The sequence below is a fragment of the Canis lupus genome, chromosome 1, assembly GCF_003254725.2.
Source record: "Canis lupus dingo isolate Sandy chromosome 1, ASM325472v2, whole genome shotgun sequence".
NCBI classification, from domain to species: domain Eukaryota; kingdom Metazoa; phylum Chordata; class Mammalia; order Carnivora; family Canidae; genus Canis; species Canis lupus.
This window is the reverse complement of record NC_064243.1, coordinates 71,723,895-71,746,531: the sequence shown is the minus strand read 5'-3', so window position 1 is coordinate 71,746,531 and position 22,637 is coordinate 71,723,895. Positions and strand designations below refer to the sequence as shown.

The window sequence follows — 22,637 nt, the reverse complement described above, 5'->3', positions numbered from 1 at the left end:
CTGCGTAGACCTGTGGCACACGGCGGCGGGGGGCTGCTCCCCTTCCTGGTTTTCTCGGGAATATAGACAACTGTGTCACTGTGTTGTTCCAATCAACAGCATTGAACCATATTGGTCATTGCTGGAAATTAGGCAGCTGTGGTTTTAAAGGGAACCTGCGTGGACCGCGTACTTGCAGCGGTTGTGTGCTTCATGGCCCAGGTAGGTTTTGCGTTGATCTGGTACCTTGCAAAATTGTGTTTAAAAACATCAAAACACCCGAGACAGGTCCTTTCTTTCCCCAAAGTTGACGGGAGAGCCTTCCAGTGAGGACCATGGTTCCTTTCCTTGTAGAAGAAATGAAAGTAAAAACTTACATGTCGGGGACATTAATGTGGTTGAGAGAGTGACTTTTTTGCTACCACAGATTTTGTCCCTAAGACAGGCTGAAGAAACCCACAATTTGTTGCTTACTGGATTCTCGCTCCTTCCTGAAGGTTCGCCATCGGTGGTGTGAACTCATTGTTAAGCACAAATACACGAAAGCGTACAAAGATGTGGAGAGATTCCTCCAGGAGGATCAGGTGAGTTCCATTTTCGGGAGGTGGGGTCTTTCAGCGCTGCCCTCTCACTGCTCAGTGGACTTGGTAACACAGGGACCCAGGTGGTTAACTTCTTCACAAGTATTTAAACATTTAGAAGGAGGTAGGAGCTGACGTGACACACGTTGGACTCGTGTTCCCCCTCTGTGTCCATTTATGACATGAATCATACCCTTAACAGCTGCCGAGGTTGGACCAGGCTGTGGACCACTGTCACTACCACATGATGCACACAGACCTCGCGCAGCATTGCCAGGTCTCGGGTCAGGTGGTGTCTTAGCTGTCACAGTGTGTGTCCGTGTCTTCAGTGGCCCTACTGTAATGTGTGGAGGGGGAACTGGTTGGGGTGAGCCCCGACTAGTCAGGACAGACTGGTCTGTACCTGCACCAGCCACACCCACTTCAAGTGTCCTTCCTCCAAAAACTTTCCTCACTCTTCACAGGGGGGGCACGGGGGGAGGCAGTCACCTTCCCAGGAGCCCGCAGGAAGCACGGACATGCACAAACGTGCATGGGGATGCCCTCCTTGCCCCTGTGCCCCACCTACACCTGCTCCTCATGGCTGCATGGGCCATGGGCCATGGACTCTGTCAGCTGCTGGAAGGTGGCCTGCAGCTTGTTGCCATTAGCGTGACCATTGTGTGCTGCCAAGCAAGCCCTGTGCCAGGCGCTGTGGGCTGATGGGATGGAGCTGCGGGGTGGGGTGGGGCAAACAAAGGGACTCTTGAGAGGGCCTGAGGATGGGGGGCAGCCATTGAGGGAGGGCTCGTTCTTCCCACAAAGAGAAACTACATGACTTTGTAGCAGAAGAAATGTCACATTTGCACAGTTGGAGCAGAGGTGTTTGGAAACACAGGAACAAAATGTAATAGCAACTTAAAAGTTTCTTCTGAAAACCAAAAGTAACTGCTTTTTAGAACCAAGATCTTTGTTAAGAAGGATCACCATAACTCAGCTTTTTCAGAGGAGGGTTTTTGAGCCCCAGACTACGAAGTTTTTATCTTGTGCTCTCTTCAAGATCTTCCTTTTAATTTGCTCCAGCAGCATGTAATCCCTGGCATAACTCTCCTTGAAACAAGAGAAAAGGCAGAACCAAAGGGGCCTTTTGGTCTCCCCAGAACATAATTGGCTATTTTAAAACTGTAGGAAAAATGCAGAGGTGTGTCTGTGTAGCATTGTTTTTGAAACTGCAGCGGTGGTGGTTGCTGCCGGGGTGGGGGGCTGCTAAGGGGCCCGAAGCAGCGGCACCTTTTCCCAGGGGCTCGAGAACTCTTCCTGCTGGGGTGCCACGGACATGCTGGTGTCCCGGCACACTGCCCTGGGAGGCTGTTCTGCGACTGGTGACACGCACACGGTGCCTCCGGAGCTGCTTTCAGCCACGCATGTTGCTGTGGCAGGTATCGTGGGGACCTGCCTGCCCGTCACCCCTGGAGAATCAGTTGGATCACCAGGGCTCTGTGGGTGGGATGGCTGGCTGAGAGTTCCGTGGGGTTTAGTGTGAATGAGAGAGAAGGGACTTTAAGCTGGGGGTTTCTGAAGTACAGCTAGTCACCTGTCTCTTCTAGGGTCTTTGTAGTCTCCAGATGGCAAGATTGTGTGTAGGCAGCACATGTGTCCACGTGGATGCATCATTTCCTTTCTTCCCTGCTCTGCCTCTGTGCCCCACAGGCCATGGGCATATACCTGTATGGGGAGCTGATGGTGAGCGAGGACGCCAGGCAGCAGCAGGTTGCCCGCCGGTGCTTTGAGCTGACCAAGGAGCAGATGGATAGATCCTCAGCCCAGGTGGTGGCCGAGATGCTGTTCTGAAGAGGTGATTCTCTGCCTTCCCTGTCTGCCACTCGTTGCTAACCGGAGATTTCTCATAGGAGCCACAAGAGCCAACAGCGAGGTGCTTGGTGGCTGGTGGCCCAGAAGTGCAGCCTGACCAGACGGGCCCTGCAAGCAGAGGCTGCGCACCCCAGAGCAGAGCTCCCCTTGGCACTGTTCAGGCCACCTAGGATTTTGTTACTTGGGAAAAACGGGTCAGAATTTGGAGTAGGTTTAGACAGTGGGCTGGGGAGGCTGGAGGACCTGCCGGAGGGCTCACGCAGGAGCACATTGCCGGGTTACCCCAGACCCTGAGCTCCATGCAGATGTGTGTGTACGTCAGTGGCCCCTGGCCGCCCATCTGCAGGAGGACCTGAGGGGCCCAACTGGAAGGCTGGAGGAAGGGCCTTGGCCAACGTGTGCCACGTGCTCCAATGCAGTGCTGTGCCCGGCTGCTTCCTCACCTCAAGTTGGAGCAGAATTTCTCCCTGGTCTACACTGGAGTGGGAGCCTTAAAGTATTTAAACTGCTTCCTATTAACTGTGCTTGGAGTTGGCCGGTTAGCTGTACATCCTAGCAGTTCATGTGTAAGTGGGTGTCTACGTTTTAGATGTCACGTCCCAGTGTGACAGGAAGCGTTAGGTAGAGTGGAGGGGTTGTGAGGCATTCCTGCAATAGCCACCACGGCTTCTGTCTTCTTCTCAGTTGTTCCCCAGGCTTATGACATAATAGGGCCTAATTTTATATCTTTTTAACTTTCACATCAAATCTCAAGCATTTTTCATGTTTATACAGAATTCTTAATGGTTATTTAATGTTTTATGTGGATGTTCTTAACCGGTCGTCAGACTTTCAGCATGCTTCTGATGTTTTGCAGTTAACAAAACCGTTTCTAACATATTTAAGTATATTTATTTGAAAGGACTCTTGATACTAAGGAGAAAAAAGGGTTTTCTAAGTGTGATCCTGTTCTTGCAGAAGAGTCCAGGAACTCTGCAACTGGGGGGGTCACGGCGAGCTCCATGGCTCTCGCTTCTCCGTCATGAGTTTTCAGGGTAGACCTGGTCACGGGGCTGCTCCCTTCTTGGAACTCTTCCTTCCTGTCCCTGTCCCTTGGGGATGAACGCAGGGCCGTGTGCATGCCCTTCCCCATAGCCCCTTCCCTGTGACGGTGGCACTTCAGTGGAGGTTGCCCTGACCCCGCACACTGAGAACTCAGCCCTTTCAGGGTGGAGGCAGCTGTTGGTTGCACTTTTCATTTCATGTCCCAAAGCTGCACGGGTGAGTGTGGTCACCTCTGAGTCCTGCTGTAGGCTAGGCCTCTAGGACTGCAGATAAAACACGCAACACGCAGAAGTCAAGGCCACGTGGTAGCTAGTGGGCAGACGGCAGCACCCGGCGTGTGCAGAAGGCAGCGTGTGCGGTGTGGGCTGTGAGCAGGTGCGGCACTGCTCCGAGTGCTCTGGCTGCTTGGGTTCCTGGCATGCTGATTTGTGACTTAAGATTAAAATCACATTGCCAGGGATTACCACGCATCCATGACCTGGGCTGCTCCTCCAGAAGCCGTAGTTCTCTCTCTCTGCAGTTCGGAGAACAGATGCATCTTGTAGCTCTTCTCCAGAAACAGAAGAAGCAACAGCCGTGGAAGATGCTCGGCGGCCCATTCCTTATGCCCAACCGACGACCTCTCTGCCGAGGTGCAGAGCTTAGCTGATTGGTGAACAGTGACTGGTTTCCGCTTTGTTCACAGTGGCTAAGTTCTGCACCTGAAGAGAAGGTGAGATGGGGACAGTTAAGTTGGAGCTGCTGGGGCACAGGCCGCCGCTGAGTGGTCCACTCCGTGCCGGGTGTGGTTCTGGAGGATGCGAGACCCACTCGGCTCCAAGGATGCGCTGTCTCCTGTCGTGGATGCGCGAGGGTACCCAGAGTCTGCGGAAGGATAAATCCACTAATTAGCCATCTGTCTGAAAGGTCAAATGTATTAAAAGCTGCAAAAGTTATTCTTCTCTAAAAACTAAAGCCAAATGCATCACCAAAAAATCAAGTTAAAACGATGTGAGCAGTTAGTTGCATGTGAGTAGGGCCGGTGCCTTCCAACCCCGTTGCGGTTTCGGGAGCGCGGTAACCTGTCTCTTGTGTTCGCAGCCCCAGCGAGTTGCGCCGAGCTCCCAGCGGGGGCACTGCTGCCCGGGCTGATTGGACCCGCCCTCCGGTGCCTACTGAGCTGATATCAGTTCTCATTGTACACACTGGCTCAGTTCAGCAGGAACAGGAGTCGAGCCCTCGAGCAAAAAGCCTTCCCCGTCTGTAAGTGCCCAGAGGCTCCAGAGCTGGGACCGCGCCCCCGCGAAGACGGCGCCCCTCGGTGTGTGGCTGGTGTGGATGCTGCCGCAGGCCGGGCGCTTTGCTGACTCGCAGGGGACGAGCCTCACGCGCGAAGGCAGGCCGCGGTTCGCACTGCCCCGGCCGCAGGCCGCACCCCCCTCAGCAGAGCGGGGCTCAGGCTGTGGGAGCAGGTGGAGCAGAGGGGGCCGGGAGCCCCAGCATCGGGGTCCTGAGGTGCAGGCGGCTCCACTGTCCTTCCACACAGAGGCACGGATTTACAAGAATTCCTCTGTCGTTCCCAGGCGGTAACTTTTATTGCTGTTTCCTTTTGCAGGAAAGGTCACAGCGAGATTCTTTTCCGTGCATGTGCACCCAGCCCTGGTGGGACCGGGGCCGCGTAGATGCTGGACGTCAGAGGAAGGGCAATGGGGCTGCTGAAGCCAGCAGCATTCACACCACAGTGCTTCTCTTCCCGAGGCTGCCGTCCCCGGGGCTCATGGAGCGCGTGGTGCCTTTGTGCCGCCCGGGGCTCACTGCCTCAGGACACGGAGTCCGAATTGGATCTCCTTCGTGGGGTGAGGGCACTTCTGTCACAGGTGATGAAAGCCATCTGAGATACATCGGAAAAGCTGCTGTACACTTCGCATATGGCTGCTCTGGGTATTTCTAGAATCCCAGGGAGCCCCAGAGCTTGTATCCTGGGACCATGGACACCGTCTGATATGCTTCTCTAGATCATTCCAGAAAGATTCTGCAGGACTGTGTTGATTGATAGGTCTGTTTAGATTTTTCCAAAACGTTAATATGCCCTCGTTAAAGGGGCAGGGTAAGAATCCAAGATGTATTAATAAAACGATGGATCACTATTTTTGTCTTCGTGTGTGTGTGTGTGTGTGTGTGTGTGTGTGTGTTTAAGACTTTAGTTATTCATGAGACAGAGACATAGGCAGAGGGAGAAGCAGGCTCCAAGCAGGGAGCCAGACGTCAGACTCTAGGATCAGGCCCTGGGCCAAAGACGTTGCTAAACCGCCAAGCCACCTTGGCTACCCCTCCTGTGGGCTTAATGTAATTATGTTTCAAAAAGGAAAACGGAGTTACCCGAGGGGTATGGTCTCTGCCGGCTGCTACTGTCCTCTCTCCCGCCTCTCTCTTCATGACTTCCCAGGTGGTGCCCCTCAGGGAGCAGGGTGGGGCCGTGAGGTGCTGCGACCTTCCCCGGCATGCACGTGCACGGACACGTGCACACACCAAGCTGTCCAGCGCTGTGTGGAGGGAGGATGCTGTGAAACCACCAGACCACGGTGGTCCGTGCGGTCCGGCGATCGCGCCAAGGGCTGCTCTGAACAAGGGCGGCCTCGAGCCGGGTCTGGCCGCGTGCGCCCCACTGCGCCCAGCCCGTGGGAGGAAGCGAGGCATCGACACACTTTTGCGTGGGAAACTCCCGGTCTTCGGAATTCTTCCGTGGGAGCTGGTCCTCCAGGTGTCCTCTTCGCGCTCCCCGTGCGTGGCCTGTGATCACACGGGCTTGTTTACCCCGCGGTTCCAGAACCCGTCTGACCTTTGAAGAGATACAAGAGCACTGCTTCCCGTGCAGTCTTGGAATAACGGTCTGGGTGAGCCGCTGGGCCGCCAGGTGGGGCAGGAAGGGCTCTGGGGCCCAGCTGCCCCCGCCCCCCGCCCTTCTGCCCCCTGCCCATGTGCAGAAGCCCCTCGGTGCCTCCCCGTGGCTGTGAGCAACCAGTCAGCCCAGTGTCAGGTTACTCTTGTTTTTCCAAAAAGATCAAGCCCCCCTTTGTCTCTAGAAGCCCCTGAGGCACAAAGCTCCCTCAGTGCTCCCGTGACCTCCCCAAGTTTGGGAATCTGGTAGCTCCAGCGAGTGGTCGCCCATCCCCAGGGCTCATCTGAACCGAAGCCCCAGTCACCGCTGATCCCGTGCGGGGTCGGCCCTCAGACGCGGGGGTCCTTGCCGGTGCCCAGTGTGGACCCCACGGCGAAGGCGAGGGAGGAGCGGGCAGGCCTCTGTGGGGACCTCCTGCAGGCGCCCCCCTGCGCCCGTTACCCATTTCTTCCCAGTTTGCTCAGCTTGGGTGCAGGTTCCCAGCTCACCCGCAGCAGCTCCTGAGGGACAGCTGGATCCCCTGGCTGCCGGGGGGGGGGTGGGGGGGGGGTGGGGTGGGGGGGGTGGGGGGGGGGGCGCATGGCGCCTTTCATCCAACGGCGGAAAAGCAGCTGCACCCTTGCGGCGGCAGCAGGGGGACACCCGAGTGAGGCTGGGTCAGCGCCGCCTTCCACGGGAGCGCCCAGCACCTGCCAGGAGCGGCCTCGGGCGCGGGAGAACTGGGCGCCGCCCGGCGCCGTGGGGACGAGAGTCTAGGTGCGCAGTGAAGGACGGAGGCTGTCGGGGGGGGGGGCCCCCCGCTAGGTTCACCTGGACAGGCCCCGAGGCCACCTGAGGGACAGGCGGGGTCTGCATGCCGGCCGCAGGGCCTGAGACTTCCCTCCTGCTGACGGCACCTGTCGCCTCGGGGGCCAAGGTGACCCCCTGCGTGGGCCCTGAAATCACCGTGGAGACGTCCCAAGGGGCTGTCCCCGCGGCAGTCTGAAATTGGGCGGCACGGTTCCTGATGTCAGATCAGCCCGGACGGCCGGCGCCCTCCGGGTCCTCGCGTGCGCGGGGAGGGGGGCGAGCTGTCCCCAGGGCGCCGAGAGAAGGGCGAGTCCGCCCCTCCGCAGGACCCGGACTGGAGGGTCCCACGAGACACCAGTGCGCCCCGGGCCTGGTGAAGGAGAGAGCCCAGCCCATCCTGCCTGCCGCTTGCGCCTCCTTCCGCGGGTGTAAACGTGACCCCGAAGCGCGCTCGCCCGCAGCCGCAGCCGCAGCCGTCAGGAACCAGTCACGGCACAGGGGCGCCGTGGGCGGGGGCGGGGGCAGGCGGCGCTCCGAGGCCCCCGGCCGCCGAGACACTGAGCAAGCCCCCCACCCGCACCCCCACCCGCACCCCCACCCCCGCCAGGCAGTCGGGCGCGGAGCTGGCGGTGCTCGAACAGGCGTATTTGAAGAGCAAGAAGCTGCAGCCTTGTCCTCGGAGCGAGTGCATCGGCCAACTACCTGCCCATCGCTGTCCTCCCGAGACCCGGGGTTCTGGAAGTGGGGGCGCGCCCTCCGCCCCACGGTGTCTGAAGAGCGGCGCGGTCAGGGCCAGGTCACTTCGGCTCCCCGTGTGTTTGGTGGCTGACCTCTCACGGCCCCGGGGCCCGGCGCTCCGCACTGGGCTGGGCCGGGCTGCAGCCTGCCTGTCGCCGCCCGGCCCCCTCCCCCACCCGGCTGGAGGGCGAAGGGGCTCCCACGCCCTGGCCTCTGGGCTTGGGGCAATGCCGAGCAGGACGGGAAGTGCAGGTGGGGGACGAGGGGCGAAGGAAATGCAAGGGGGAATGTTTCCGTTCTCCCTCTCGATTTAGGATTTTAGGATTACAGGGTTTCGAAGCATTTATTTTTACCGGAATTTCAAATCAAAATACAGCAATAGTCTCCGTCCCAAATCAGGTACGGACATGTCACAATCGCAGGCGGAACTCGCTGCCCCAAAAATCGGGACCAGAAGTAGTGGACGGAGTCCCTAGCCTTCCACGGTCGGTCCCTTTACACGGAGAACTCCGAAGGGAAGGCCTGGACAGATTCTCTGTGCATTCGGGCCTCTTCCCCGCCCCGCGGCTCCAGCGTGGACACTCGGGGACGCACGGACGCCGGGCGCGCCGAGGACTTTGGGGCTTTGTGCTCTGGCCCAACCACTCCCTGGGCCCGCGGCGGGGGGCGGCGGGGCTGTGCCCGCCCCTGCAGCAGGGCGGCCCCCACCGGGCGGGCGGGCCCCAGCACCTGTGCCGCGCGGCGGCCGCCACGCCCGGTTCCTGAGAGGTCGGGGGTGGGGGGGTGGGGGAGGGGCTGCCGCAGGCCACACCGGCAGGTGACGAGGTGCAGCCGCTTTGGGATGAGACGGTCCGCCGAGGTCCTCTCCCCGGACACCCCGGGCACCCAGCACCCGGCCGCGGGGCCTGGGGCGGGGACCCTCTGGGCCGGGCCCGGCTGTGGCGGAGCAGAGCCTCGCTGGAGCCCCGAAGCCCCGGGGAGCGGGGGGGCGGCCTGGGCCTCCCGGGCGGTGCTGGGGCAGGGAGGGCGCGGACCTCTCCTCCCCCCCCCCCCGCCCGGGTCCCCGCCATGGTCCCTGGGACAGTGACCTCGGCCTTTCCTGGCCGGCCCCCGGGCTTTACAGTGTGGAAGAGGGGAGGCGGCTGGGGATAGCCGGATTTTGCGGGGTTTTGCGGGGTTTTGCCAGCCTTCGGGGCATTCCGGCTCCAGTCCCGGGCCTGAGAGAGGCGGGGGCCGCGGCCCGCCGGAGGGCGCAGGAAGCCTCCTGGGGCGGCGCCTTCTCGGAGCAGGGCCCGCGGCGGCTCTAGGCTTCGGACGTAGTTTATGACGTAGTTCTAGGATTTTGTTTTTAAAAATTAAGCGGCACGTTGAAGAGGCGAGAAGGGCCGCAGCTCTGGCCTTGGTGCACCCAGCGGCGGCCAGGCCGCGTGACGGAGCCGGGCGGGCGCTGGGGGTGCCGGCCCGGCCCGGGACCCCTTCCCCAGACGCAGCCGATTGTCTCTTTCTACTAAACGACGTTCAGGCGGGCGCGCGAGGCCGTGAAGCGCCACGGGGCCTCCGCCGCAGCCCCGGGCCGGGCCGCGCCGCCCTGGCCCCGCCCCCGCCCCCGCCCCCGCCCCCCGCGGCCGCTCTCGCACGCGGCGGCCACGAACGTCGCTCCGTGTACTGCGAGCCGCAGGGGTGTTGGCGCCTACGTCAGAGCGCAGACAAGGACGCTGCGCAGACACAGGTTGCCCCGCGGGGCCTGCCCAGCCGCGGCCGCAGCCGCAGCCGCAGCGCCAGCGCCGAGGAGGTGCCCCGGCGTGCACGTCCGCACGCCCCGCGCCACGACCCGGCGAGCAGGCGGAGCAGAGCACCGGAGCTTCCACCCGGCCGGTCGCGGTGGGCGCCGCGGAGTGGCCTGGCCTCCGGCGGCCGTGAGGGCCCGTGTTGCACCGCAAGATGCGGCTCCTCGGCCCACAGCCCGGCCCGCTGCCCTCCGCGGCCTCCCTAGCTGGGTCTCCTCATCCCGAGCGGTGGGCCGCTGTCAGGAGGTCGAGAGGAGCCGCTCAGTGAACCTATGTCCGACCCTGGTGACAGCCCTCGGCTCTCATGGTGTGTACTCCTCTTCGTTCATTTGTGGCTTTATTTCACGTATTAACCAGCCCTTTACCGCCGAACCTTCACGTTGTTCCCAGGGAGCGCCCGTTGGCAGCAGCGCTGCAGGGAGGCACCCCGGCATTCTGTAGGTACACGGGCGCCGCTGGAGCCGTGCGACGGTTCCCAGAGCTTCTCTTGGTCACAGGATCGTTCGTGGAGAACAGGATATGTAAATTTTAAATTTCTTATTTAATGGTTCTATTTTTTGAAATAATATTTACCATTTTAACCATTTTCTAGGGTACAGGGCAGTGGCATCAAGTGTGCAACCCTCACCACCACCCCCAGAACTGTCCCCTTCAACACAGGCCTTCCGTTCCCTGTCCCCTCACCCCTGGCCACCACCATTTCTGTTTTCTTAGTTCACTTAGCAAAATAACCTCATTTGGTCCCTGTTATAGCAAGTGTTGGAATAACATTCCCCGGTAGGCAGAGACCCCATTTTGAAGACCCACTGTGAGACCCCATTTTGAAGACTCACTGTCCTGTCGGTGGCCCTTTGGCTTGTTTCTGCCTTTGGCTGTTGGGCGGCGCTGCTACAAACATGGTGACAGGGTGGCCAGATGCCTCCCCTGGCTCCTGCCATCATCCTTCCAGGGTTACATCTAGCAGTGATGCTGGGGGGTCCTGGATGGTTGTGGCCGCACTGCTCCTGGGATGTGATCCTTTTAGATGTTGCCATCTGGCCACGAATACATCCCCAGCAGGGCAGTGCCTTTGCCCCACCCCACATGGCCACACCCCTTTCTTCCCCTTCTCCATATTGATACAGGAAAAAATTTGAGTGTCTCATAAACCATGTTAAATATTTTTTTAAGTCTTATCAGAGTCCTGGGTTTTTCTCCTTCTATTAACCGTGTGCAATGTTTGTATCGCTGGCTGGTAACTCTCCAGGTTGAAGGCCTTCTACTGATCTGTAGAAGAGCTTTTAATAGCTAGGAAATCAGTTGTCATATGTTGCAAAGATTTTTTCCCAACTGTTATTTGTATTTAGATTTTGGGTTATTTTGACATTTCTGTATGGTCAGCTTTATTCCTTCTGTAGTTTCTGGGTTTTCTTACATGGAAAGTTCTCCAATTTGGCTGAAGTGCCTAAAATGTAGTCTGTGGAGGTTCCTGGTGATGAGAGTGGAGCCTCAGGACCACCCCAGCTCCTTGTGCAGGGAAGACTCCCCCCCCCTTCCTCCCCGGCCTCCCCACATGGGATGGAGATGCCTTCTCTGAAGCAGGGGCTGGGGCTTGGACTCCCAGACTCAGGTAGGAACGTGGGTGTGTGAGAGCAGGGAATGCTACATGAAATAGGAAAACATTTCTTCTACGTCAGGGAAGTCCTGTTAAAAACTTTTTATGTATCTGAGTAATAGGCTCTCTTTCCAGGGCAGCAGCAGCCTTCCTCTCTTCCTTGCTCTCTTTCTAAACAGAATTGCTAGAGCCTTCTCTGGAGAAAAGCCCAACCTAGACCTCAAGATGCTGACAATTTGATAAAGAAGAAGGCTGGACATTTTGTTTTGTAATACTTCTTTTCACTGAAGAAGTGGCGATCCCATTTGATTTCCATGTACTAAATCCCTGTACAAATCAATACCACAAATGCTCATTGGGCATCTTTTATATGCCTGCAACTCTCCCAGGCACCTGTGGTGGAGACCATCAAAGAAGAGTAAACAGACTATGTTAAGTAGACTACCTGGTGTCTAGAAGGAGTGGTATGTGGTGGACAAAAGCCGAGGTAGTACAGGGGGAGGGGTGGAGAGTGGGGTGCCACTGTCAATGTCAGGGAGGCCTCATGGAGGCAGTGACCTGTGAGCAGGCAGGGGAACTGGCCTGCATGTCTGGGAGTCCAGGATAGCCCATTCAAAGGCCCTGGGGTTGGAGTCACTGCTGGGGGTTCATCTGGTGGACCTGGTGGTGGGTGGGTGGGTTAAAGAATTGCAGAGAAAATTAGGAGATGAAGTCAGAGAGTAAAAGGGGGTCCAGATTGTGTCAAGCCTTGAAAGCCATTTTAAGAGTGTTGGGTTTAGTGTGGAGGGTCCTCAAGAAGTTAAAAATAGAGCTATCCTACGACCCATCAATTACACTACTGGGTATTTACACAAAGATACAGATGCAGTGAAACGCCAGGACACCTACACCCCAATGTTCATAGCAGCAATGTCCACAATAGCCAAACTGTGGAAGGAGCCTCAGTGTCCATCAACAGAGGAATGGATAAAGAAGATGTGGTCTATATATACAGTGGGACATTCCTCAGCCATCAGGATGAAGACCCACCATTTGCTTCGATGTGGATGGAACTGGAGGGTATTATGCTGAGTGAAGTAAGTCAATTGGAGGAGGACAATCATCATATGGTCTCACTCGTATGGGGAATATAATAAATAGGGAGGGATCCCTGGGTGGCACAGCAGTTTAGCGCCTGCCTTTGGCCCAGGGCACGATCCTGGAGACCCGGGATTGAATCCTACGTCGGGCTCCCGGTGCATGGAGTCTGCTTCTCCCTCTGCCTATGTCTCTGCCTCTCTCTCTCTGTGTGTGTGACTATCATTTAAAAAAAAAAAAAAAAAGAAAAAGAACTAGGGAAAGGGACTATAAGGGAAAGGAGGGGAACCGAATGGGAAAAATCAGGGAGACAAACCATGAGAGACTCCTGACTCTAGGAAATGAACAAGGGGTAGTGGAAGGGGAGGTGGTGGGGGGACTGGGTGACGGGCACTGAGGAGGGCACTTGATGGGATGAGCACTGGGTGTTCTATATGTTGGCAAATTGAGTTTAAATAAAATATCTAAAAAAAATTAAAAAGAATGTTGGGTTTTATTTGAGGTTAAGCAGGAGCATTTGGAGTGCCTTGGATCATGCTGTGCCATGACAGCAGTGAAGATGGAGCACCCATACTGCTTGCAGTGGGGGGGCAGTGGCGGGGCAGTGGGAGGGTGTCCTAGTAGAAAGCAAGAAATGGTCTGAATATTCTAATGCATTGGACGTGGGGGTGAGAGAAGAATGAGTGCAGAATTGAGTCTGACTCACTGGGAAGATGGAGTCACCATCAGCTGATGTGGTGAGATTGTGGGTTTGGGGGATGGGGTCGAGTTGGCACAGTCAGTTTTGCACAGGTTGTTGGAGATGGTCCTCTGACCTCCGGGTGGAGATGCTCCCAGGGTAGTGGGACACAGATGGCCCTGGAAGCACAGTGCAGGAATGGGTACAGGGCAGAGGTCCAAGGCCCAGGGTAGTGGGACACAGATGGCCCTGGAAGCACAGTGCAGGAATGGGTACAGGGCAGAGGTCCGAGGGTGGAGCCTGGGGGCACCCCCAGAATACAGGTCAGGGGTCAAGCAGGGACCAGCTCTCCAGGTGACGGTAGCCCTGGAGTGTTTTGCCAGCCAGGAGAAACTGTCAGGGAGGAGGGCCTGACGGGAGGAAGGAGGGGCTTCCCAGGCCTGGGAGGGAACCACGAACTGCCTGCTGGACCCACAAGGAGGGGCCCACAACCCAGACAGGGCCCCTGTGCACCCCTCCCTCGGTGCCAGCACACCAAGATGACTTCAACACATACCTACTTTGCCTTACTGTTGGTTCTTCCGGGGTAAAACAGTGGGTGAGGAGACGTTGAGGGACTGTGCTTGAGAGTCTGCGGGTCCACGTGAACACCGGGGTCTGGCGGAGCCCGTGCCCAGCATCTTGGGTGGCCATGGCAGCAGCGTGACAGGGTGAGAGGCAAAGGGACAGCAGCGCATATAGTCCGTTGTCTCTGCCTCCTTGGAAGCACACGCCTCACATCACCCCCGGTAAGTAAGGACAGGCCCACCGGTGCTTGCCCTCAGTGTTCCCAGCCCCCCGGTGGTTGCACCTTCTGTGGCTCCCCCCTTTCCAGGCCCTGCTTGTGACTCAACAGAAGATGCAGCTTTCTCCTGTCCTCTAAACTCATTCCCATTTCTGTCCCGGCACCTCCATCCCACCCGAGAAGAGGCTGCTTCAGACACATGGCTGAGCCACCTTCCCCCCCCCCCCCCCACCTGCTGGCTGGAGGCCTGCAGTGCGTGGGGTCCGAAAGCACAGTGGCCATCCAGGAGGCACAGGCGGGCTGTGAGCCGGGCCTAGAGGTGCCACCGAATGGAGCCAGGTCGTTCCGTTCCATGACCCCCAGGGGAGCCTGTGAAAGCGTGGCTCATGTGGGCTGTGCTTTGTGGACAAGACCTGCTCCACAGACGGGGAGGACGTTCAGATAAAGGACGTTCCCTTCACACTCAGCGGGAGGATTTCAGTCTAGCTAAAAAAAGATGGGTATGAGTCATGTGCTTTGGTTCCAGCAGCCCCTGCGGACCACCCCCCACAGGCCTAGCCCTTCTTCCCCGGTAGTAGGACCTGTTTTTAGGTATCTGATGGCAAGAGTCCCAGGCCCACAGGATACACAATCATTGGTCTTTTCCAAGGGCAGATCGATATAGACTGCGTGGCTATAAGCTTCCATAATTGGGTAGTGAAGGGAAGCTTTTTCTGAGAAAGGTTTTGGTATTTAATGAATACAAAATTAGGAATAATGTACCTATTTATAATTTAAAAAATGACTTTAAAAAAAAGATTTTATTCATCAGAAACACAGAGAGGCAGAGACATAGGCAGAGGGAGAAGCAGGCTCCCTGCAGGGAGCCCAATGCAGGACTCGATCCCAGAACCCTGGGATCATGCCCTGGGCCAAAGGCAGATGCCCAACCACTGAGTCACCCAGGCGTCCCAATAAATGACAAATTTTAAAAAGCTAACCGATTCCATACATCACAAACTGCAGGTGACAGCCTCTGCATGAACAGGTGGTCAGTAATGCCTTTTCTCCCCAGTTTTCAGCAGCACTGTCTGCTTTGATCACCTCATGGGGACAGTGATTCACATATTTCAGTTTTCAGTTTCTCCAGCACACTTTATCAAAAACTTCATTATTAAGACATTTCTCTCAGCTTCTTAGCTTGCTATTGGTAACAGATCATTCTAGAGCTGTGGTCAGACCTCTGAAAACCTCTGTCAGGTTCATCCCAGACCTAAGCTAGAGGTCTTAAAAGTATCCCCACAGCCTCTCACAGCCCATCCTGTGCTCCTGCATGCCTCAGGTGGCACAGGCCACATGACGTCTGCTGTGCCAGGGCCCCTGGGCCTGTGTTCTTGGAAGCTCTCCCTTCATAGTAACTTCACTAGAGGCTGAAGGGATGCTGAACCCCGTTTTCAACGACTACACATTTTGATAAAGACTTTTTACATTAAAGTAATAATGGTGGGAGTTACGTTGACGGCACTTTACCAGAACATTGCTCAAACTGTACCATTTCTCAAAAGGTAAGCTCAAGGTCAAAAGTTCCTGAATTTTTCAGATCTTAGGTAGAGCCATATACCAAAACAGTAATGTCCCTAAAACCACAACTTCTGATTCAACAAAATGTTACTCAGACCTCAAACAGGAGCCCAAACTAAGGGAAATTCACAGATTACTCACACATAAACCAAAGGGGACATAAAATCCTGACTGACTTGGGCAGCCTGGGTGGCTCAGTGGTTTAGCACCACCTTTGGCCCGGGGCATGATCCTAGGAGACCTGGGATTGAGTCTCACATCAGGCTCCTTGCTTGGAGCCTGTTTCTCCCTCTGACTGTGTCTCTGCCTCTCTCCCTGTGTCTCTCATGAATAAATAAATAAAATCTTAAAAAAAAAAAAATTCCTGACTGACTCAACCACCAGACTGCACACAGAAGAGCACATCATCAATGCATATTAAGAATGAACATGAAAGGGGGAAATTTTTTTCAATTGATATGAAGTAAATATTGGGGTTACCGATTCATTAGAAAATTCTAATTCTGAGGCCACCTGGGTGATTCAGTTGGTTAAACATCTGTGTTAGGTCATGATCTCAGGGTCCTGGGATTGAGCCCTGCATCTGGAGGCAGAAGTCTACTACTCCTGGTCCGTTGGCCCCACCCCCCATGCTCTCTTTCTCAAATAAGTAAAACCTTAAAAATAAAAATTCTAATTCCCACTTTGGTTAACCAGACAACTGATACATAATCTCTTCTAATGCTTCCAGAACATATTCTATACTGTCCCCTGTCAGCCATCTTTGAAGTCACATGAGCTCCTCTGGTGGCAGTGTTTAGCAAATAGAGTTATCACGGGAACTGACTTTATCTCATTGCCAGGCAGTGTTGTTCTCCACAGCAGGGCTGCTCATGTGCCCAAAGCTGAGCAGTGGTCCCCGGTCATTACCACTTTGCCAGCAATCTTGAGTGGGCTCTGCTTCCTCTCTCAAGTGCCCGAGAAACTCCTTGCTAAAGAATTTCTTAGGGAACCAAAACAGTATGGTTTTATCTCAAATCTCTATGGATCAAAAGGACCACCAGTAACAATACCGTGACTTATGAAAAAAGAGACCTGTGGAAAAGGACTAAGCTACTTTTTTAAATGATCAGTAGTTTGTGATCCATTTCTTGGTCCAAAGACTTTGAACTACTCAAATAATAGTTGTGTGTCTTGGTTTCATATAAGGGAAAACAAATAAAAATCTGTTCTCCTATCTAAGCCTTTCCTGGTGATTCTCCGACAGCTAGGCAGAGTGGGGAGGGAATGCTCAAGGCACAATCCAGTCATGAATAATAAACTGGACTGGGCTTGGGCTAAAGAATCTGTCTTCTCACTTCATAAAATATGTACGAGCAGATCTTGCCAAGATGTCTATGGCTCATTCTCACGACTTGTTCCACGAAGAAGCAGGCTCACCATTGCCTCAATAGCCCTCAGGGATCCTGGTCCCTGCAACCACGGCCCACCTTCAACTGGCTCGTACTAGACGCGTGCAGCTCTGCCAGGAGCTCTCGGGCCAGTTTTCTTGACCTTGGGGCTTCCTCACAGAGATGATCCCATCTGTACAAGGTCTGGTCAAGAAAGCCAATAATCTCATGGGTTATCTCATCAGTTGGAGCCACCTGCAATGAGGACAGAGGAGAAAGAAAACTAAAACACTAACTAGACAGATCCATCTCTTGGTCCAGTGAACCAACTGTACACACCCTGCAAGCAGTTGCATTCCTATTAGCTTTGAAGGGCTCTTGTTTGCAAGGTGGTCAGCAGAGCAAGTCTGTTCTGAGGTTGGCCATCCAGCAAGCAGTCATTTCCTAGCTATCACCCTCTTTGGACAGGGTGGCTGGAAACCCAGAGAGGCTACAAAGCAGCACCACGTTTCCTGGAATGCCAGTCACATGCCGTGCTATGGGGAGTGAAGACAAGTGAGCGTGCTATGGCCTGACCATCTGCAAAAGGCTCACACTGATATGATAACTGGAAACTACTGGAAGGAAAATGCCACCCATTTTCACACAAACAGCTTTATAAATGGCATTCTTGGGCTAGCAACCCACTCCACTTGTTTTTTAATGGACATCTAAGGTTTTAACACCTAATTCTCAAGGGAAGCAGGAAACACAGGAATTGTAAGTTCTACTAAATACAGCCTCAAGGCATTCTTAGTTGTTGGGGCCCCTAAGTATTTTCCTAAGAATTTCAGCTCAGCAAAAAGGGAAGGGTGAGAACCTTACAACTGAATTGTGTGAAGAATTTACTGTGATGTTTTTAGACACAAGAACATTGAGAAGCCTTGATTTTGAGAGTAATCGACATACTCATTCTGTGTGTGGCACTTTATAGGGATCCTCAGTCAAATATTGAATCAGCCATCGCAGCCAAAGGTCAGCTTCCTCTCCATGTCCACACTGGGTCTTCTGGTGCACCTGGACTATCCCACTGCCCCGGAAGCCCTTTGATCCGGGGGCCACCACCTCTGACAGGCAGTTGAGGCAGATGCTCTGGCAGCAAGGGATGCCATGGGGCACACCTCGACAGCATTAGCTCTCTTCAACCCGGGCTGAGAGGGGGCTCTGCCAGGGTGTTGGGAGCAGGTTACCAGCCTGGGTAGGGTTCGCTGTAGCCCTTGGTGTCCACATTACCACTGTATGGTGTTTACTCAGAATTCCAGATGCTATGGATGATCTCTGTCAGATACAGTCTGTCTCTGTGGATGAGAAACTGCCTAAGCCTCCCTGGGACACCTTAAAAGAGTTCATCTACTTCCTAGACCCTAAATGTGCGGAGAGTGCCAACGATCCTAGGGTCCCTCCTGGGCTGTTGGCATGCCGGCAGTGTAGCCATTCAGCTGACTGTGGAGGCCACCTGCTCTGACACCGTCATTTTGACAAACCAGCTCAGCCTCACACTGTTCCACTCACCATCTCTAGTCACACATGCCGGCCTCCCTGAGGCTGAGGGAGGCAACCTGCATTGTTGACCGAGGTGCATCTGTAGAGAGGCTAAATTCATTTGAGTTCAACAACTATAGAACTGAACTCTATTTCAGATGCTAGCTCATTTTTACCTGGGAATTGTTGTGGTCCAGAAATAAAGCCAGCAGGAGAAGGAGAGAGAAACATGAACTCTGGGCAGGAGAAATCTCACCACCACCTGAGCCACTTGTCTCCTCCTAGTCAAAGAGGAAGTGAGCAGGGTAAGAAACCTAACAGCCAGGAGCAGATCACTGGGCATGAAGGGGCAGGGGTTCAGTGGAACAAGGTCGGTGAGAATTCGCAGAAGCCCACAGTGGGCAGAGCTGATTACAGGGGCCTGCACAGAGGCCAGAGAAGCAGTTCATAGGGCATGTCCTAAGCAGATGCTGGGGTGTGGGACCATATTTAGGTAGGGCTCAGACACGCAGCCACTGCTGTCTGCAGCCCAGAGTGTGCACAGCATGCCAGAGCTGATGCTGGGTAAGGACAGGGCCAGGGCGCCTGCCCAGGAGCTGCTCTGCTTGGGCCTGAGTTCACATCACAGCTGGTCCTGGTTGGGTCCTGGAGGGCTGCTGGAAGAAAAAGGCCATCCCACCAAAGCCAACGCTTCTACCATTTGGCCACCACCCACTCCCAGGCTAAGCAGACCTAGCCCAGGGCTCCTTCCAGGGCACTCCCAGAGAAAGGAAATGATGAGATAGAGGGGACAAGAACAAATCCATGGGAGACTGGCAATGGGCAGAGGAGTCCTTCCATCTGTCCTATTTGTAGCTATATTAGCCAGGCTGCCTTCAGCCTGTCATGAGGCCACTGCAGGAAGCCTTCCAGTTGGGAAGTCTGGTATGTTACTAAAAATAGTTTCAAAATGCCCATAAGGACATTTTGTCCAGGAGGCTGTCTCAGTCATGACAGATGTGCTCCAAGGTGCCCAGACAGCTAGTACCTGCTAAAAGCCAGTGTATAAAGAGCAACATGGGGTTTCCCCTTCAATAAATTTTTTTCAGCTGAGCTGACTTATGATATTTTATGAAGATGAAACTGGGGGTTTCACACTTCCCTCAGCCTCAGGTGTAGGTGGGAAGCATTAATGTACAGCTAGAACTGGATGGTTTTGTGGGAATGGACTGCCCAGGAAAGGCAGCAAACCTGAACTGGTGACATACTCTAGGCTCCTTACTCTCAGCACCTTCTCTCTGGGAGAGACTTAGGGTGATCCATTCTGAATAGGGACTGTTTCCCCAGTGGTCTCTTGTGCAGAAGCTGTTCAGTCAGCCCTCAGTTCTTCAGGAGGAATTGCTCTAAAGGTAAGTATAGATTCAGTGTGTCTGTGGAAATAGGCAAGTTCAGTGTCTTCCTATATTGCCATCTTGGACCAAAATTCATGACTTATTTATTTTATAAATGGAAGCTTGTACCTCTTAATTCCCTTCACCCATTTTGTCTCCTCCCCCTCCCCCACTACAACCATCACACTGGTAACTATCAGCTTGTTCTCCATATCTATGAGTCTGTTTCTATTTTATTTTACTTTTTCATTTAAGTTTTAATTTTTATTTTTCCTTAAACAGTTAAGGACATTTTAATTTTATCTACCTATGTACTTTAAGTATGCTCTATGCAGGGCTTGAACTCATGACCCCAAGATCAAGAGTTGCACGGTCTTCCAACTGAGCTAGCCAGGTGTCCTTGTTCTATTTTTTAGATTCCACATACAAGTGAAATCATGTGGCATTTATATTTCTCTTTATTATTTTTTAAAGATTTTATTTATTTATTCATGAGAGACACACAGAGACAGAGACACAGGCAGAGACACAAGCAGGCTCCCCACAGGGAGCCCAATGCAGTGTCAGATCCCTGGGATCACGACCTAAGCCAAAGGCAGATGCTCAACTGCTGAGCCACCCAGGTGTCTCTATTATTATTTTAAAAAATCCTTCTCTTGGGTAGCCTGGGTGGCTCAGCGGCTTAGCGCCGCCTTCAGCCCAGGGCATGATCCTGGATGCCCGGGATCGAGTCCCACATCGAGCTCCCTGCATGAGCCTGCTTCTCCCTCTGCCCTGTGTCTCTGCCTCTCTCTCTCTCTCTCTCTGTGCTTCTCGTTAATAAATAAATACTGTATTTTTAAAAAAATCCTTCTCTTTCTTATTTCAAGGTAAGGTCTATCCATGTTGTTGCAAATGGCAATATTTCATTTTTAATGGCTAAGTAATATTGCATTTGTATACCACATCCTTTTTATCCTTTCATCTATTGATGGACACTTAGTTTGTTTCCTATCTTGACTATTATAAATAATGCTACAATGAACATAGGGCTGCATATTATCTCTTTGAATTGGTGTTGTCATTTTCTTCAGATAAATAACTAGAAGTGGAATTGCTGGATCGTACAGTTTTATTTTTAATTTGCTGAGGGACTTCATATTGTTTTCTGTATGTCTGCACCAATTTACATTCCATCTATAGTGTACAGGTTCTCTTTTCTCCACATTCTTGTCAACACTTTGTGTCTTTTTTTGGTAATAGCCCATCTGACAGATGTGAGGTGATATTTTATTGTGGTTTTGATTTGTGGTTCCTTGATGGTTAGTAATGATGAGCATCTTTTCTCTTGGCTATCTGTATTTCTTTGGAAAAATGTCTTTTTTAAGTCCTCTGCCCATTTTTTAATCATTTTTTAAAAATTGTGTAAGTTCTTTATATATTTTGGATATTAACCTCTTATCATATATATGATTTGCATATATCTCCTCCCATTCAGTAGGTTACCTTTTCATTTTATTGATGGTTTCTCTCACTGTGCAAAAAAAGCTTTTTGGTTTGATGTAATCCCATTTATTTTATTTTAGCTTCTGTTGCCCTTGCCTGAGGATACTGTTTCAAAAAAAATATTGCTAAGATTGATGTCAAAGAGCTTACCACCTATGTTTTTTCTTCTAGGAGTTTTACAGTTTTAGGTCTTATAGTCAAGTCTATAATCCATTTTGAATTTACTTTTATATATGGTATAAGAGAGTGGTCCTGTTTTCTGAGCACCATTTACTGAGTGTCTTTCCCCACTGTATATTCTTGCCTCCATTCTTGTAAATTAACCATATATGTGTGGATCTACTTCTGGACTCTCTATTCCATTGATCGAAATGTCTGTTTTGTGCCAGAATCATTCTGTTTTGATTATTATAGCTCTGTAGTACAGTTTGAAATCAGGGCATGTGTTACCTCCACCTTTGTTCTTTCTCAAGACTACTTTGCCTATTTCAGATCTTTTGTGGTTCCATACAAAACTTAGGTTTCTTTGTTCTAGTTCTGTGAAAAATGCCACTGGTATTTTGATGGGGATTACAGTGAATCTGCAGATTGCTTTGGGCAATAAATTTAACAATATTAATTCTTCCAATTCATAAGCATGGAATATCTTTCCATTTATTTGTGTTGTCTTCAATTTCTTTCATCAATGTCTTACAGTTTTCAGAGTACAAAGTCTTTCATCCCTTTGGTTAAATTTATTCCTACATATTTTATTCTTTTTAATGCAATTGTAAATGGGACTGTTTTCTTAATTTCACCTGATGCTTCATGATTAGTGTATAGAAATGTAACTGGTTTCTGTATGGTAATTTTGTATACTGTGACTTTACTAAATTCATTTATTAGCTCTAGTAGTTTTTTTGGTGGAGTCTTTAGGTAGTTTTCTAAATATAGAACCATGTCTCTGCAAATAGTGATAGTCTTGTTTCTTCCTTACCAATCTGGATGCCTTTTCTTTTTCTTGCCTGATTGCTATGGCTAGAACATCCAGTAATATGTTGAATAAAAGTGGTGAGAGGAGCATCCTTGTCTTGTTCCTGATCTTAAAGAAAAAGCTCCATCCTTTTTTCACCACTGAGTATAAGTTAGCTGTGGGTTTGTCATATATGGTCCCTATTATGATAAGGTACATTCCTCCTGTACCCACCCTGTTGAGAGTTTTTATCATAAATGGATATTTAATTTTGTCAGATGATGCTTTTTCTGCATCTGTTGAGATGATCATAGATTTTTATGCTCTGTATTGTTGAATTTGGTTTGCTAATATTTTGTTGAGGACTTCAGCATTTATGTTCATCAGGGATTTGGGCCTGTAGTTTTTTTTTTTTTTTTTTTTTTGTGTGTGTGTGTGTGTGTGTGTGGTAGTTATCTGGTTTTGGTATAAGGGTAATGGTGGCCTTATGAATACATTTGAAAGCAGGGATCCCTGGGTGGCGCAGCGGTTTGGCGCCTGCCTTTGGCTCAGGGCGCGATCCTGGAGACCTGGGATCGAATCCCACGTCGGGCTCCCG

At 52.7% G+C, this 22,637-nt stretch overlaps 2 protein-coding genes and 1 long non-coding RNA gene across 45 annotated transcripts in view; 2 read left to right on the top strand and 1 right to left on the bottom strand.

The window, feature by feature from the left end:
* AOPEP (aminopeptidase O (putative)) overlaps positions 1-5,581 on the top strand; it is a 332,682-nt gene extending 327,101 nt beyond the window's left edge. For 7 of the 35 annotated variants that reach the window (XM_049115915.1, XM_025423114.2, XM_035707386.2 and 4 more), the window contains 2 exons: positions 421-563; positions 5,050-5,581. In XM_049115915.1, the coding sequence (XP_048971872.1) occupies positions 421-563; positions 5,050-5,385 (479 nt within the window). In that variant the 3' untranslated portion in view covers positions 5,386-5,581. Of the gene's footprint in view, positions 1-406; positions 565-1,839; positions 1,979-2,249; positions 2,395-4,535; positions 4,698-5,049 lie in introns of those variants that run through there. The other 28 variants (XR_007413865.1, XR_007413854.1, XR_007413867.1 and 25 more) reach the window with 19 other exon arrangements.
* FANCC (FA complementation group C) overlaps positions 3,280-22,637 on the bottom strand; it is a 289,577-nt gene continuing 270,219 nt past the window's right edge. For 7 of the 9 annotated variants that reach the window (XM_035707500.2, XM_035707501.2, XM_035707511.2 and 4 more), the window contains 2 exons: positions 16,811-16,966; positions 3,280-4,319 (listed from right to left, as the gene is read on the bottom strand). In XM_035707500.2, the coding sequence (XP_035563393.1) occupies positions 3,765-4,319; positions 16,811-16,966 (711 nt within the window). In that variant the 3' untranslated portion in view covers positions 3,280-3,764. Of the gene's footprint in view, positions 4,320-12,792; positions 13,177-13,553; positions 13,678-16,810; positions 16,967-22,637 lie in introns of those variants that run through there. The other 2 variants (XM_025423138.3, XM_025423140.3) reach the window with 2 other exon arrangements.
* Positions 9,512-12,575, top strand: LOC112644607 (uncharacterized). Its single transcript, XR_003126569.3, has 2 exons — positions 9,512-9,954; positions 11,421-12,575. It is a non-coding gene; the product is annotated as an uncharacterized LOC112644607 (long non-coding RNA).